Source organism: Pundamilia nyererei, unplaced genomic scaffold, assembly GCF_000239375.1.
Source record: "Pundamilia nyererei isolate P.nyererei 1_Seehausen unplaced genomic scaffold, PunNye1.0 scaffold00050, whole genome shotgun sequence".
NCBI lineage: Eukaryota > Metazoa > Chordata > Actinopteri > Cichliformes > Cichlidae > Pundamilia > Pundamilia nyererei.
The window spans coordinates 1,984,033-1,998,287 of NW_005187451.1; the positions used below are offsets into that span (position 1 = coordinate 1,984,033).

At 44.1% G+C, this 14,255-nt stretch overlaps 2 protein-coding genes across 2 annotated transcripts; both read left to right on the forward strand.

Moving 5' to 3' along the window:
* Nucleotides 1-177: 177 nt before the first annotated feature.
* babam1 (BRISC and BRCA1 A complex member 1) lies at nucleotides 178-5,057 on the forward strand. The gene is made up of 9 exons (XM_005733157.1): nucleotides 178-302; nucleotides 910-1,359; nucleotides 1,447-1,505; nucleotides 1,581-1,701; nucleotides 1,879-1,957; nucleotides 2,038-2,062; nucleotides 2,163-2,292; nucleotides 2,391-2,477; nucleotides 4,219-5,057. Exons 2-9 carry the CDS (start codon nucleotides 925-927, stop codon nucleotides 4,417-4,419), a joined length of 1,137 nt encoding a protein of 378 aa, XP_005733214.1. The 5' UTR covers nucleotides 178-302; nucleotides 910-924; the 3' UTR covers nucleotides 4,420-5,057.
* Nucleotides 5,058-7,101: 2,044 nt separating this feature from the next.
* Nucleotides 7,102-11,496, forward strand: plvapb (plasmalemma vesicle associated protein b). Its single transcript, XM_005733158.2, has 9 exons — nucleotides 7,102-7,534; nucleotides 7,818-7,994; nucleotides 8,076-8,157; nucleotides 8,458-8,659; nucleotides 8,747-8,966; nucleotides 9,650-9,799; nucleotides 9,966-10,022; nucleotides 10,426-10,530; nucleotides 10,688-11,496. The coding sequence occupies exons 1-9, from the start codon at nucleotides 7,334-7,336 to the stop codon at nucleotides 10,694-10,696; spliced, it is 1,203 nt and encodes a 400-aa protein (XP_005733215.1). The 5' UTR covers nucleotides 7,102-7,333; the 3' UTR covers nucleotides 10,697-11,496.
* The last annotated feature ends 2,759 nt before the right edge of the window (nucleotides 11,497-14,255 follow it).

A 14,255-nucleotide genomic window follows, 5' to 3' on the forward strand; every position in this document is an offset into this window, starting at 1 on the left:
ATAAATCAATCGATTACTTATGCATGACAGTATCTGTGGACTCAAACAAAGCTTTTTATGATACTACTACTACTGCTACTGCAGTAAAAACTATATTATTAGGTCAGCAAAACTGTTTTTGAGCACCACAATCCATAAACTTCATTACCCACAATTCCATTGTACCCGTTCCAGTTTCTGGTCATATCATTTCCGTTCAGGAAGTGTCCGTTCAAAACAAATGTTAGCTCGCTGTTGGAATATTTCTCAGTCCTCAATGAGTTGTTACCGTATATAAATACAAGACCTGTCGTAATAATTAAGTAAGTGTCTGTTCTTCTTCTTCCAAATGTAAAAATTATACTTCAGTTCACAGAGTGACTGATTTGACGTATTTGTTTTAGTTAAAGCTAACTAATGCTAACGGCTAATGTTGCTACAGCCGTGGAGCATCAGCTGCTCTGTCTGCTGTGGTTTTTAGCACTTTGTCAGGTTTTCTGGTCGCATTGACTCAAGCTTTTGCCAATTAATAATATTTCCTGTAAATATACACCACTGCGTTTATCTACACATAACACTCGAGCTAACACGCAGAGAAGCAGTCCTTGTGTGTAAAATGAACTTTACACTGGACTGAGTTTGTACTGAAAGTAGAAATATGATTTTAAAGTTGATGAGAATGGTTGTGTGGTGGTCTGGTGTAAATGTGCCCTCTGTAAGATAGGGACACGCGGTGTCGTTTATGAGAAGCCCGTGTTTAGGATTTTAGGTGGATTTGCACTTGTTGGTCTTTGTGAAGGATGGACAGCAAGCAAAGTTACAAATATTATACCAGCCTTTTAATGTCAAGTGATTCCATCACCTGTTAAATGCTAGAAATCTTTGAGAGCCAGAATAACTAACTTCACCTCACCACCTCCACTTCTGTAGCTTCCTCCTTTATCAATGGACACACCAGAGCCCGGCCAGGCAGATGGAGAGGAGCGTCTTGTAGAGCTCCGACCTCGAACGCGCTCCAACCCAGAGGGTGCTGAGGACCGACGCAGCAGCACTGGCAGCCTCGGAGGCAACGGGAACCCCAGCATATCTCAGCCTGCCGTGGGAAGTCGTGTGGAGGGAGAAGGTGAGGCCTCGACCAGCGACAGCCCTCCAAGTTCCACCACCGCAACCATCTCAGTGTCTACGGCTCAGGCTGTGGCTCCTACTGCCGTCACAGGTGCGACTGCTGCGGCCAGTGCTGCGGTACCACTGTCCACTACGGCCGTGTCAACCAAAGACAGGCCAAAGTCCACACAGCAGCACCCCACACTCACCACGTCCGTCCCTTCACCGGCAGAGTATCAGCTCAGAGTGCCCCGTGTAAACTGCCCAGAGAAAGTGGTGGGTCCACTTAGCATTTCTGATTTTTGAAGAGTCACAAGAAAAAAAAAAGTCGTTTTCACTGTCAGTTCTTCTCTTTTATGACAGATTATCTGCTTAGATCTTTCTGAAGAGATGTCTTTGCCAAAGCTGGAGTCCTTTAACGGGTAGGCGGCTGCATGTTAAACTTCATTGTGTGTCGTCAAAGTTTCACCGCCTAATTTGACTGTTTTTCAACCTAGGTCTAAAACGAATGCTCTGAACATATCCCAGAAGATGATTGAGATGTTTGTCAGAACAAAACACAAGATTGACAAACGGCACGAGTTTGCTCTGGTGGTCGTCAACGATGACGCCCTGTGGGTGAGTACGAGATGCTTTTTCTTATGTGTGACTTCTAAAAAATGTAGAAGACTCAACACACTCTTAGCCGTTTGTTTGGGCATGATCATGTAGTTCCTTTTTGTTGTTGTTGTCTATGGCGGTTGAATGCAGTTCCCTAATGTAACGTCATTTAATCCATCTGTGGACATATCTCAGCTGTCAGGCTTTACCTCTGATCCCAGGGAGCTGTGTAGCTGCTTGTATGACCTGGAGACCAACGTGTGCGAGTCCTTCAGTATCCTTAAACTGAAACTGACAAAAAAATGCTAGTAACTTCTAGATGTTTGGTTTTGACCCTTAACTCCCCTTTTATAGACCTGGAAGATCTCCTTAATGTCATGTAAGTAACAGATCTGCTGTAAATTTGATTAAAAATGCAATTTTTTTAGCTTCTAAACACATAAGTGTTTCAACTGTTTGCTCATTTTGTGCCTTTGCAGACGTCAGAAAATCGAGCTGCCGTTGATGGAGAATATTCAGACTATCCCGCCTCCGTATGTGGTGCGGACTGTGCTTATCTACAGCCGTCATGCTGGGCAGCTGCAGTTCAACCCATCTGAGGCTGTTAGTGTAAGTACAGCACAGTCTCTCTTTGTGTCTGTATTTTAGTTTTTACACGTGGGACCTGTTCCTGACTGTGCACTTTGTGTTTCTCTGTCCTGTCACAGAAAATGCTGCAGTCGCCATATTTTTTCTTCGACGTGGTCTATTTGCACAACGGGGTGGAAGAGCAGGGGGATGAGACCAGCTGGAGGGTGAGTGCAGAAGCTGGTGATGGAGGGTTATTGGTTCAAACTGTGTGCAGCAGCTCCATGTACCAGGTTTGACGCCCTTTTACCTTCAGAAGTGCCTTAAATCTGTATGACACAGGTTCAACAAGGTGCTGGAAACATTCATCAGAGGTCTCGGTCCATAAACCATCGGATCAAATAGTATCCAGTCTCAAACTGACCGCAGCCTTAGACTGTCACTGCCCGGGTGGTTAAAGGAGTCAAACAAGCTTCATGCTGTGCCACAGCGATGCAGTTACTGTCCTACCAAAGGGGGGGACGTGTGGATGATTATTAACATGAGGAATAAGAAAACAGAGGAACATAAAATACCTCGTGATCAAGATCAAATCTGCTAAAATAAGTTAGTTCAGTGGATAAGACGACACAATAATGGCACACTGTGCGTGAGTGCTTTACTGACAACAAACTTGAGCTAGCAAGTATTACACAAACCACACTATACGCTCATTGGTTACTTTCTTAGGTGCACGTGATCAGTTGCTTGTTAATGCAAATATCCAATCGGCCAATCACATGTCAGCATAGCAGGTGATTTAAGTCACTTTAAACGTGACGTGTTTTGGTGCCTTAATGTTGAAGCAGACGGGCTACAACAGCAGGAGAGCGCAGTGGCTGCCACTCCTGTCAGTTACAAACAGGAAACTGAGGCTACGCTCCGCACAGCTTCAACAAAATTAGAAGATTGGAGTGTGGCAAATATTTCCTTGGCACACTTTGGTCCTTTTAGTACCAGCTGAGAATCGTTTAAAGCAGGGGTGTCCAACTCCAGGCCTCGAGGGTGTCCTGCAGGTTTTAGATCTCACCCTGGGACAACACGCCTGAATCAAACGATGAGTTCATTGCCAGGCCTCTGGAGAACTTCAAGATATTTAAACCAGCTGTGTTGGATCAAGGACACATTTGAAACCTGCAGGACACCTTGAGGCCTGGAGTTGGACACCCCTGAGTATTTCTTGCTGACCACAGTGATGCGATCTCCTGATGGCTGCTCCCAGCAGCGTGACGCACCATCTCATAAAGCTTAAATCATCTCAAGCTGGTTTCTTGAATGTGACGATGAAATCACTGCACTTAGATGGCCTCTGCCGTTAGAGCGCGTTGGCCTTTCGGATGTGGTGGAACGGGAGATTTCCACGATGACTGTGCAGCAACTGCGTGATGCTATCACGTCAAGAAGAACCAAAAACTCTGAGAAATGTTTCCAGCGTTTTGTTGAATCAGTGACCCAAAGGATTGAGACAGCTGAGACAAGCGGTACCAACAAGGTCCAGTGAGTGCATGTTGTAACCTTTGAATAAATCCAAACCTTTACTTGTCTAAACATAAAGTACGTCCTTGTTTCTCGTCAGTGTTCAGCATGTTTGAAAAGTCTTCTCTCCACTGTCCCATCTCATTAAAGGCTAAGAGCTCCCCCCAAAATATATATTTGAAAAAATGAACCATCTATGCCTCCAAGCTTAAAAAGTTTTCTGCACATTGTAAGACAGCGATGCCAAACTCTGGGCTGTGGAGCTTTTGCACGCCCGACTCACCTTCAAACCCTTTGCTGCTCTCGTGTTCACACCCAGTGATGATAAAACTGCAGTACTGACACTAAAAACCAGCACCGGCCTTTTGATTCTGTATGTAAAAAGCTGTTTTACACTGTCTCACCTGATATTCTCTTGCATACTCTTAAACTGAGTATTTGCTTTTTCTCCAGGACAACTACACCTCTTTCAGTAACCTGGACTCTAAGGGCATGTGTTACCGCTTTGAGGTTTCCTTAGGCGGACCCGCCATTGAGCTGCACAATTGCATGGCCAAACTTCTGGCTCACCCTTTACAAAGGCCTTTCCAGAGTCATGCATCTTACAGCCTGCTGGAGGGGGACGACCCCCAGGACATTGAGGCAACAGTTTAAAATGGGACACTGGCTTCTCTGTGAAATCCACACGCACGCGTTTGGGTTTTTCCTCCACATTATGACCATTTTTTCTCTTAGCTGCTGTAATTCATGTATTATTTGGGATGTAGGTGTAGATCTAAGGATAACCAAGGGGTTTGGTAAGTTGTCAACTGCACAGACATTGTATGTCCATACTAAAATAGACGAGTGATTTTTTTCCTTCATCTTAGCTGCAGAACTCATGCAGCTGTTAGCTGCAGGTGTCGTGAGAATGATTAAAAGTCCCAGAATCCAAGAAAAAGATAAAAGAGCAGCTAAACGGTGTAAAAGCATCATTCATCCCTCGTTGCTTTCTAACACACCACACTGCTCCGAAGCAGGCGATCGGGAAACTAATGAACCTTAATTTGAAGTAATGAATCAGAGACACGTGATCCTGCCTGTACCTCTGTTTTAATCTACTTTGTTTTATAAGGGCTTGTTTTCTTTCTTAGCTGTCACACTTACGTTATGTTACATAAGCAATGAAAAAATAAAGGGTATGATTGTAAAAACGGCCCTTTGCACTGCCCGTAGATGCGCTCGAAACACGTTGTGTACAGATGACGTTTGTAAAACTGTTTCTGCAGATTAAAAACATTCGTTTAATGACACTTGTCGTGTTCGTGTGTTTGATGTCATTTTTTAATGTCTAGCTTTTGTCAGGAGATGGCAGCAAAGCCTCTGCTGGGATCCTTCAGCTGTAACTGATTTCACTGCAGCTCAGATGTCTTTATATTCGTGTTTATGGCGGTGATTGAGCAGTCGAGCAGCAGACACCGTTGTAAACAGGAAGTCTTCTCCAGTTGTAGCATGAAGATTAATTCAGTGTGGAGGTTCTCAGTCTTGTTCTGATGCTTCACGTGTGTTTGAATGTTAGTGAAGCACTGACGGCATCAGTCATGTCTCTATCATATTCAGTTTGGTTCCGCTCCATATTTTCCCCTCGTTGAGCTGCAGCGCTCTGTCCCCCAGGTTGAGAATCACCGCTTTAGCTGTAAAATATGTTTTCCCGTCACCTCAAAGATGTCTAGTCTGTTATCTTAAAAGGTGTCTTATCACGGTCTTCAGCCATTTGGTTTCCTGCTTTTGTTCACGTTATCTAACACCTCTTTCCCGACTCGTTGTCTTCTGTCACTCTTAACATGCCTCATAAATAAGTTTTTTCCACCTGAGGACAGGTTGTCAGGGAGACAATAGGGAGCAGGAAAGCTTCAGGCTCAGAGGCCCTTTCCCCTTTCACACCCTTCCCCGGCTGACCCGACTGCGCCTGACGTCACCGGCTCTGCCGTGGATGCCGTGGGTGGGACGGGGGGTGAAGGGTGTCTGCGCTCTGCGGGGGGAATTTGTTATTCCCCATCCCCACAGAATGACAGGTCCCTATTGTTTTCACTCCTTCACTCCTCCACTACCACGACTCCTTTCCGTGCTCGTTCAAGACAGGATATGCTGGGAAAAAAATTTTGTTTGGCATTTTCTGCTTTTACTCCTTAAATGGTTCATATTGTTCATCAAGCACCAGGGGAATACATCAGTCTGCAGCAGCTATAATTAAATAGGAATATTTCCTGTTGTTTCTTCATTATTTTTATATCTCATGGAGTCATGGGTAAAAAAAAACATAAGCAGTCTTACTAAAGTACTGAACGTCTGTGCTTCTGGTGGACATGAGTCCTGACTGATTGGATATTTATCTGAGAAAATATGATGCATGTAGTTTATGACTGTGGCGTGGTTGTTGATGCAGCTGAGCTGCTTGGAGTATTTGAGAAACTGTTGATCTGCTGGGATTTTACTGCACATGCATCTCTAGTGTTAAAAAAGAGGTTTTATTTATGCAGTGGCAAATTACAACTGTTACTTTATACTGTAAGGTCAAGACTGTACAGTAATACAAAGAGAAACCAGAGCGCTTCAACCAACGTTTGTAGAAGAGCATCTATGAACGACTGTGGCAGATGGGCCCCAGCAGCAGGAGGCCTCACCTGCCAACAGGAACCTGAGGATTGAAACTGGACCACAGAAGATTAGAAAAATGTTGAGTTCTGCTGCAAATAGCATGAAATCAAATCATCGACCCATCCCGCTGCAGCCCAGCCTGGGTGTTGTTGCTGGGTCCATATCTATGACTGCAGTGCACCTTCTTCTGATGCCACTGTGATGCTGTCGCACCAATATGGACCAAAATCCCTGAGAAATGTTTGCAGCACCTTGTTGTTTCTGTGCCACAAATTATTATTAAGGTGCTTCTGAATGCAAAAGCGGGTCCGACCCGTTACCACCGAGACACAATGAAGTGATTGCTCGCTTATTTTAAACCCTAATTTAAGGTCATTTAATAGAGTTCGTAGATTCCACTACAGGAGAGCCTGCAGCCTCTGCAAAGGCGACTTGTTTAGGCAGCGTGAGCACATTTTGTTAGAACTGACGGTTTTCTTACAGTTTTTGTTGAAAAGCTTTAAATGTATTTATGTCTTGAAGATCTTTAAATCTAATTCCCATCACACCAACTTATTTTTGTTTCAAACGTTCCATGGAAAGTTTCTGATAACTTGAGCAGCTTTGCAGCAGGAGGCTGTCCTGCGACACAGGCTGATTAGGGACGGGAGGGGAAGAGGCAGGAGAGGTTGGGCTGGGATGGGCAGGAAGTGTGCCTCTAGCACCAATTATAAACATGACCCTTCTGGACACCTAAGGGTCATTGTTTACGTCCATCATTGCCTGCCACTTGTGCCTGTCTGCTTCTTCACATCGGCAGGGCTGCAGAGCTGTAAAAGGTGAGCAGAAGTCCGGGAAACCATCACCTCACTGCACGCTCGACTTCTTCCATCTTCCAGGGGGAATACTTGCGGATTTTCTTTATGGACAAATAATTTCTCTGTAGTCAGTCATGTACAGCTCCAGCTACTCTCGGGCCAAACTGAGCCCAGGGGTAAGGCACCTGAACAAGTCCAAAGCGAAGAGCTGCGGCTACTACATGAGGATCGTCTTCCTCTTTTCTTCTCTCATCCAGTCGCTCATCATCGTCAGCTTGGTGCTTTTTGTCATCTACGGACAGCCGGAGAAGACTGCAGCAGATAAAAGGGTCAAGGTCAGTGAGCTGGTCTAAGTTAGGTTTATTAAACTGAAGCGTTCAAATATTTTAAAGACATTTGAATAACAATACAACAGCTTATTAGTAGGATTATTTTCTGAGAGGTTTTCTTAGATTTCAGTGATGTCATGTTCAGAAACCATTAATGTGTTTTTTTTTTTCACTGTAAATATTTTAATTCTAATTATTTTAGTATTTTACGTGATTTCCCAGTTGTTCTACCATCATGTGTAGAGCTGTAAGAAGCATGGCTTTGATGCTGAGTGCTGTTATCCTGCAGGAGCTGGAGCTGGGCTTCAATAAACTGAGTGACAACAACATCGAGCTGAGGAAGGAGAAAAGTAAGCTGGAAGCTCAGCTGAAGGCTCGCGCTGAGGAGAGAGCAGCTCTGGAGAAAGAGATGGCGAAGCAGCAGATTGATGCCAACAAGACGGAGCAGGATCTGAAGAAAAAGTCTGTAAGTTCACTTCCCCGTTGGTCACCAGTGCAAGAAAACATAATCGTGAATCAAATGTCTTTGTGTGTGTTTTCTTCACAGGAGGACTGCAACAGGTTACTGAACCTAGCACGGCGCCCCCTCCCTCCGATACAGCCCCATATCACTAGAAGCAGCACGAGCAGTATGTACCTCAGTGCCATCTTCTTCTTCTCAGGCATTTATCGTCTCATCAAACATGAAACACAAACAGTGTCTGCAGACGTCACTCTGAAGTTGAACAGTTAAAAGAGTCTTGATGCTGCGGAGGTTGATCTCGATCTGCCCAAACAGTTAAACATGTTGCAAACCATCTGGAAACTCGTTATCTAATAACTCTGAAGCATTAATAAATGATGCGTTAAGCCTTAATTAGCATTATTGCAGTTGGCCTTAATAAGAGTGAAATCGTCGCTTTCTGACAGTTTCTGTCTGAACCCTCCAGGCGAGCTGAGTAATCTGAAGAGACTCTACGATCAGCAGGAGGCCAAGCTGGACGTCGTCAACTCAAACTTCACCCAGACGGTGCAGAATCTGCGGGATGAGTTAGACACAGCCGTCAAAGACCGAACGCGCCTCAACGACGAGGTGGTGGAGCTGCGGCGCGACAACACCTTTCTCAGGGAGCAGCACGCCTTGTACACCAGGTAGGTGTGTGTGGCGTGTGCGACTGAAACAACCTGAAAAATAAGCAAAGTTAAAGCGTTTTATTTTATTCTTTCTGCCTCCACCAGCAAGTGCAAAGAGGACTTTGCAAATTCTCTAGAAGGCATCACGACGGTGACCAGAGAATTCTTGGACCGGATTAACAAACTGTTTCCTCACCAGCTCACCTTTCACCTCACCTGCAGCAGCCAGCGGGAGCACATGGACAAGATCAAAAACAGCTGCACGAACCTGTCCAGAGACGTGGAGAACAAGTTCCAGGTTTATCTCGACAATGTGGGGAAAATGGTAATTTAACATTTTTAATGCCATTTTTAATACTTTCAAATCACTCTTTGGTGCAGCTGCTGCCAACTCAGAGATGCATCAGATCAGACAATCAACCAGATCTGTTTTTGTTTTTAAAGAAGGGGTGATAGGCATTTCAGTTCTCATTTTATTCTGAAAGGTCAGATAAATATAGTGAGATATAACGTGGCAGAGAGATGTCTGCATAAAAGAGGTTTGCTTCAGTAAATTAACTACTACTACTACTGAGGGAGAGGACGTGTTTATTTTCAGGTCAGACTTTCAGCCTTTAAACTTTTGAACTCTCCCTGAAGAAGTTAATTCTGTGGAACATCCCAGAGTACAATCTGAGTGGGAAACCGCTTTCTCAAGGGAGGAAGTCTCTGCATTGTATCATTGCTGATAAATGCAGCTAAAGAGACAGATGTCCTGTGAGGCAGTGCCAGGGTAAAGCAGACGTGAAGTATGTGTCTCTGCTGATGCAGCACTTTAAAATGAGCCTCGGACGCCTTGAAAGTGTCAGGTCAAAGTTCTCAAAACAGCTTAAAAACGTTCGAAACGTCATAAATATTTTGATATTTTTCATGTTTTTACTCAAAATTGCAGCAGGGAAAGCAAAAAAGAATTCTATCTACTCATATGTTGTCCAAGATTAAAATAAAATTGTGTTGTTTTGCTCTCAGGTGTCTGAAATTCAAGAAAAGTCCAGTCAGCTGGAAGTGAAAAACAAACACTTAATCTCCGACTTCGAGGAGTGTCAACGCAATCACTCGGAGTTTGTTGAAAAAACGTCCAAACAGTCGCAGATCGCACAAAAAGCTCATGATGATAAGGTAAATCAGGTCTGGGTGGACGGGAAGCGAGAGCCACTGTGTCGTTACAAAGCAAACGCAAATGTTCATCTACTCCTGTTTTATCTGCTTTTCTAAGAGTGCAAATCCTGCAGTTTCATATTCGACACAAACACTGTTTGACTTACACCGTGTGTACTTTCCACAGGTTGAGAAATTACTGCAGGAGAAGGAAGAACTGAGACAACAACTGTCCAATATGAAGGTAAAAGACACGAACAAATAAACAAACGAATACTCTGTCACAGAACGAGAGCTTGATTAGGACTCGGGACAGATGTTCACTTATTGTGTTTACATTTGACTCAGTCTTGAATCTCAGCTGATGAAGATTCGATTTCCCTCCAATCGGAATTATTATTTATCCCCAAAAGCAGAGATGTAATCATGTCACATCCTCCTCGGAGTGTCATCCACCTCTGAGCTGTGAAATCACAGCAGATCTGGTGATTACATAGACGTCAGTGCAGAGGTGAGGTGGTGAGGGGGAATTGGACAGGAATCTGAGAATCTGCAGCAGCTGCAGGGCGGATGGAGAAGCGAGATGACAAAAGAAAGCTGCACTAATGTTCTGACTGTTCTAACGTTAAATGCCCTTTGTTTTGCAGCCCGGCGCTAAACCTGCAGGCTTTCAGGCGTCCTCGCTGCAGGGCAGACACACTCCAACTAACTGGACTTCTGTAGGAATAACCGGCATCTTCAAAGCTCCAACGGTAAACCTTCAGATTGCTGTTGACTGCGAGCTCGAAGCTTCATCAGCCTGCAGATATCATCCCTGTGACAATGATAAAATACTGATGCTGAGCAGGGATGAGACCTTTACACGTCCAGCTTACTTTGCTTACAATTTTTTGATGTTTTATCTTCCAGGTGAAATGAAATAATGCGTCCTGGTGGTCAGAGAGAGGAGAGAGGCAAATCCAGCCCACAGCGCTCAGGACGTTGTTTTTTAAAGCCTGTGTATATACTAGAGTGTGCAGATGCTTTGCCTCCATATAGTAACTGCATCGTGTGTTTTTGAACTTCTGCTCTGAAGCATGTTTGTACCCAGGTAAATGTAAGAAGTAGGTGTGCATGTGTCCTTTTGTGTGTCTCTCTGTGCAGGTAGAAAAACTGACTCTGGAAAAATACTTTTGTTTGCTGACGATGAAATTTCGTCCCGCTGACATTAAAAATGTAACAAAGACTCAGACAACAGCTGCTCACTGGGCTGTGAGAAACAGATGCTAACGTAGCCTGGATGACAGTACAGACGTCCATTAAGTCATAAACACGTGGTCACGTCAGCCGAGTCGCTCGAAGTCGTAAACACTGGATGTCAAAAAGAGGAATCATGAATTTGACTGAAAACACTTTGTTTTGATGATCAGCTTAAAGAAAAGAAAGAAAAACAGCTGAGTCTTCATGAACTGTCCCAGTTTCGGTGCTGTTTTCAGGCTTTACTGCTTCCTTCTCTCGTCATAAGCAGGCTGAGCACGTCCGGTCTGTGGCAGGAAACAGAAGCCTGCTTTTATGATTATTGTGGATCCGTTTGGACATGAAAAAGATGTCAGGAGAACAACAGAAACACAGTGAAAAGTCGTGTTATTTGCAGTGTTTTCAACTTCTGACTGTTTCATGGCTACTATTCATGTAAATACTGTATATTTAATAAAAGAATAAACAACCATTTGATGTTAGTTATGCAGTTTTGTTTTTATTTTACCAGACGTTCAGCTTTACAGGGTTAAACAAAAGTTACATCGTTATACAAACATCCTCAGAAACTCGAAGCTGCAGGTGACTGACAACCAGTTTCACACACGTGTTCTTACATTTCAGAGGTGAAGCTTGTGTCGCGGTAATAATTCTTTGAGGTCCAAATGCACGTCACAGCCTGAACTCACAAAAACACGCTTTTTAGTTTTTAAATGCAAAAACCAAACGCTGAGAGACCCACAAACAAGCAGCAGCTGAGGCGGCTGCAGCGACGGCCTGGCACAGCACGTTAACGAGGACACGCAGCACTGGTGTCCGTGGGTTCTAGGCCAGACTCGTGTCCTATGAAGCCTTTAAGGGATTTTGTGCATTAACACTGAGACGGTCTCCGCCTCCTCGTTGATTAGTGAACACGGTGTTTAAGTTCAGACACAAAAGCCTTTTTGCAGAACATCTTTGCCTATTTGTGTAGATAATAGCGTCACTTCTTTTATCCTGTTAGACACCAGTGCACGTTTTCTATCATTTGCACGATTATCTAACAGGTTGTGTCCTCATTTAAGTTTGTGTGAAGTCACAGAAGATGTTTAACCTTTGACCAACAAATTCTACTCAGTTTATTCCTGAATCTGATGCAATAATTGTGCTAAATTTAAAGATATTTCCTCCAGGTGTTCTGCATTCACAAGAACGGGATCATGGTGACCTTTGACCGGCTCCATCTCAACAAAGTTTTTCTGTTCTGTCTTATAAATCCCGAGGATTTGTTTTAGTTTCATTTTGTGACAAACTTGCGTCAGAAGTGGAAGAAATAAGGCCAGACAGAACAAATATTTGAGTTTGTTTCCATATTACATAAGAAACAAACCAGGATTATCTCCCAGACTCGCTGTACACAAGGATGTGTGTGTTACAGGTGAGCTGGTCTGCCTCCTGTTTTCAGGAAATCCTTTGTTTCGCATCAAGTGTTTCCAGTGCCGTGTATAGCTACGAATGCACTCACACTGGTTTAAGTAAAATGCGTGCAGGGTGGACCTGGCTGCAGCGGAGCAGACAGTCATTAATCAAACCTGCAGGAAGCTAAAAGTACCCATCATCAGTCACATATGGACCAAACTGTGACGATGAGGTTAAGCTTATGCGTCATCTCTTTTTCCCATTCGTGTGCAGACTGATGATTATGAGGACATGTTATCATGTTGAATTTGTTTAACTACATTGTTATAACTCAGGGCACTGATATTTGCAATCGTGATGATTCAGCTAAAATAAAACACCTCAGGTTTAGTCAACACGAGGCACTGATGGACGAGAATATCCAGAGCTGCGCTTTTACTGTCACAGATCTCTGTCATATACCCTCCATATAAAAAGAATTCAAATGACATTTTTTGGTTCTTACGAAACATGAATGCAGATCCAAGCCATCAGCACTACAGTGGTGCAGGACGTCGGCGCAATTATTCTTCTGGGAATCATGAATTTGTAGATAAAATATCAACAGGACACATTGACAACAACACAACAACCACTGAGCTTTCACAGAGCGGCACCATTAGCGTTGTGAGGTCCCAAAGAAGTACACCTTTCCTACTGATACACAAAACATCCGACTTTCACAGCTGTAGTAAACACAGTGACCCGGAGGCCATCGCACACGGGCAGGGCTTCAAAGACAAAGCTCCAGAATTTACTACCACTAATTTGTCTGACAACAAGCCCCACTTTTAGTTTACACTTCCCTTGTTTTGCAATTAATCAACGCAGAACATGAAAGTCAACAAAAAGGGTGACAGAGCAGCACAGGAAGAGGAAAGGTCAGATAGCACAGCCAGACGCCAGAGACGCAGAAAAGGCAGAAAGGCAGCGGTGGTGCTGGGTAACAGAGGTGCAAATGTCGTCAGAGACGGGGCAAGAAGACACCAACTGGGGAAGAAGGGTGAGGAGTTCAGCGTGGAAACATAAATATTTGATCAAGGCTAAACTGACAGGGAAACAAAGGGCACAGAAAGCAGTGCCAACAAGAATGTGTCTAACAAAGGGAACGCTGGCTTTAGACAACACTAAGCCAGTCTCTGTAGGAACAGACAGGAATATATGTAATGCATAATGAAGAAGGCTAAAGCATGCGATTCATGCAATCTGTTCTTCGCCTTTACTTCTCTACTGTAACACGTCCGTGCACCTTTAAACTTGTGTAAGAAAGATTAATTCAAATCATCGCTGAGCGACACATTCCTGTTTCACCAGTGATGCAATGGACTGTGGAAGTCATCCCAGTACAATGAACTCACCGTCATGTTCAAGAAACCAGTCCGGGATGATCCGAGCTTTGTGACATGCCACCCCTGCAGACCTGTGGTCATAAAGGGACGGACGGTGCTCAGGTAGGCTGTGGTGTTCGGACAATGCTCATCTGATACTCAGGGGCACAAAGTGCGTTAAGACAATTTTGTGGATGTGGTCTGTAATAGTTCAGCAGCCCATTTAGCACCAACGATCACACCATGGTCAAAGTCACTTAAATCGCTTTTCTACACAAATCAATTTTATTTATACAGCCGTGCTTTATATTGTACAGTAGATCGCACAATAATACATACAGAGAAAAGCCCAACAATCATATCACCCCCTATGAGCAGCACTTTGGCGACAGTGGGAAGGAAAAACTCCCTTTTAACAGGAAGAAACCTCCGACAGAACCAGGCTCAGGGAGGGGCGGGGCCATCTGCTGTGATTG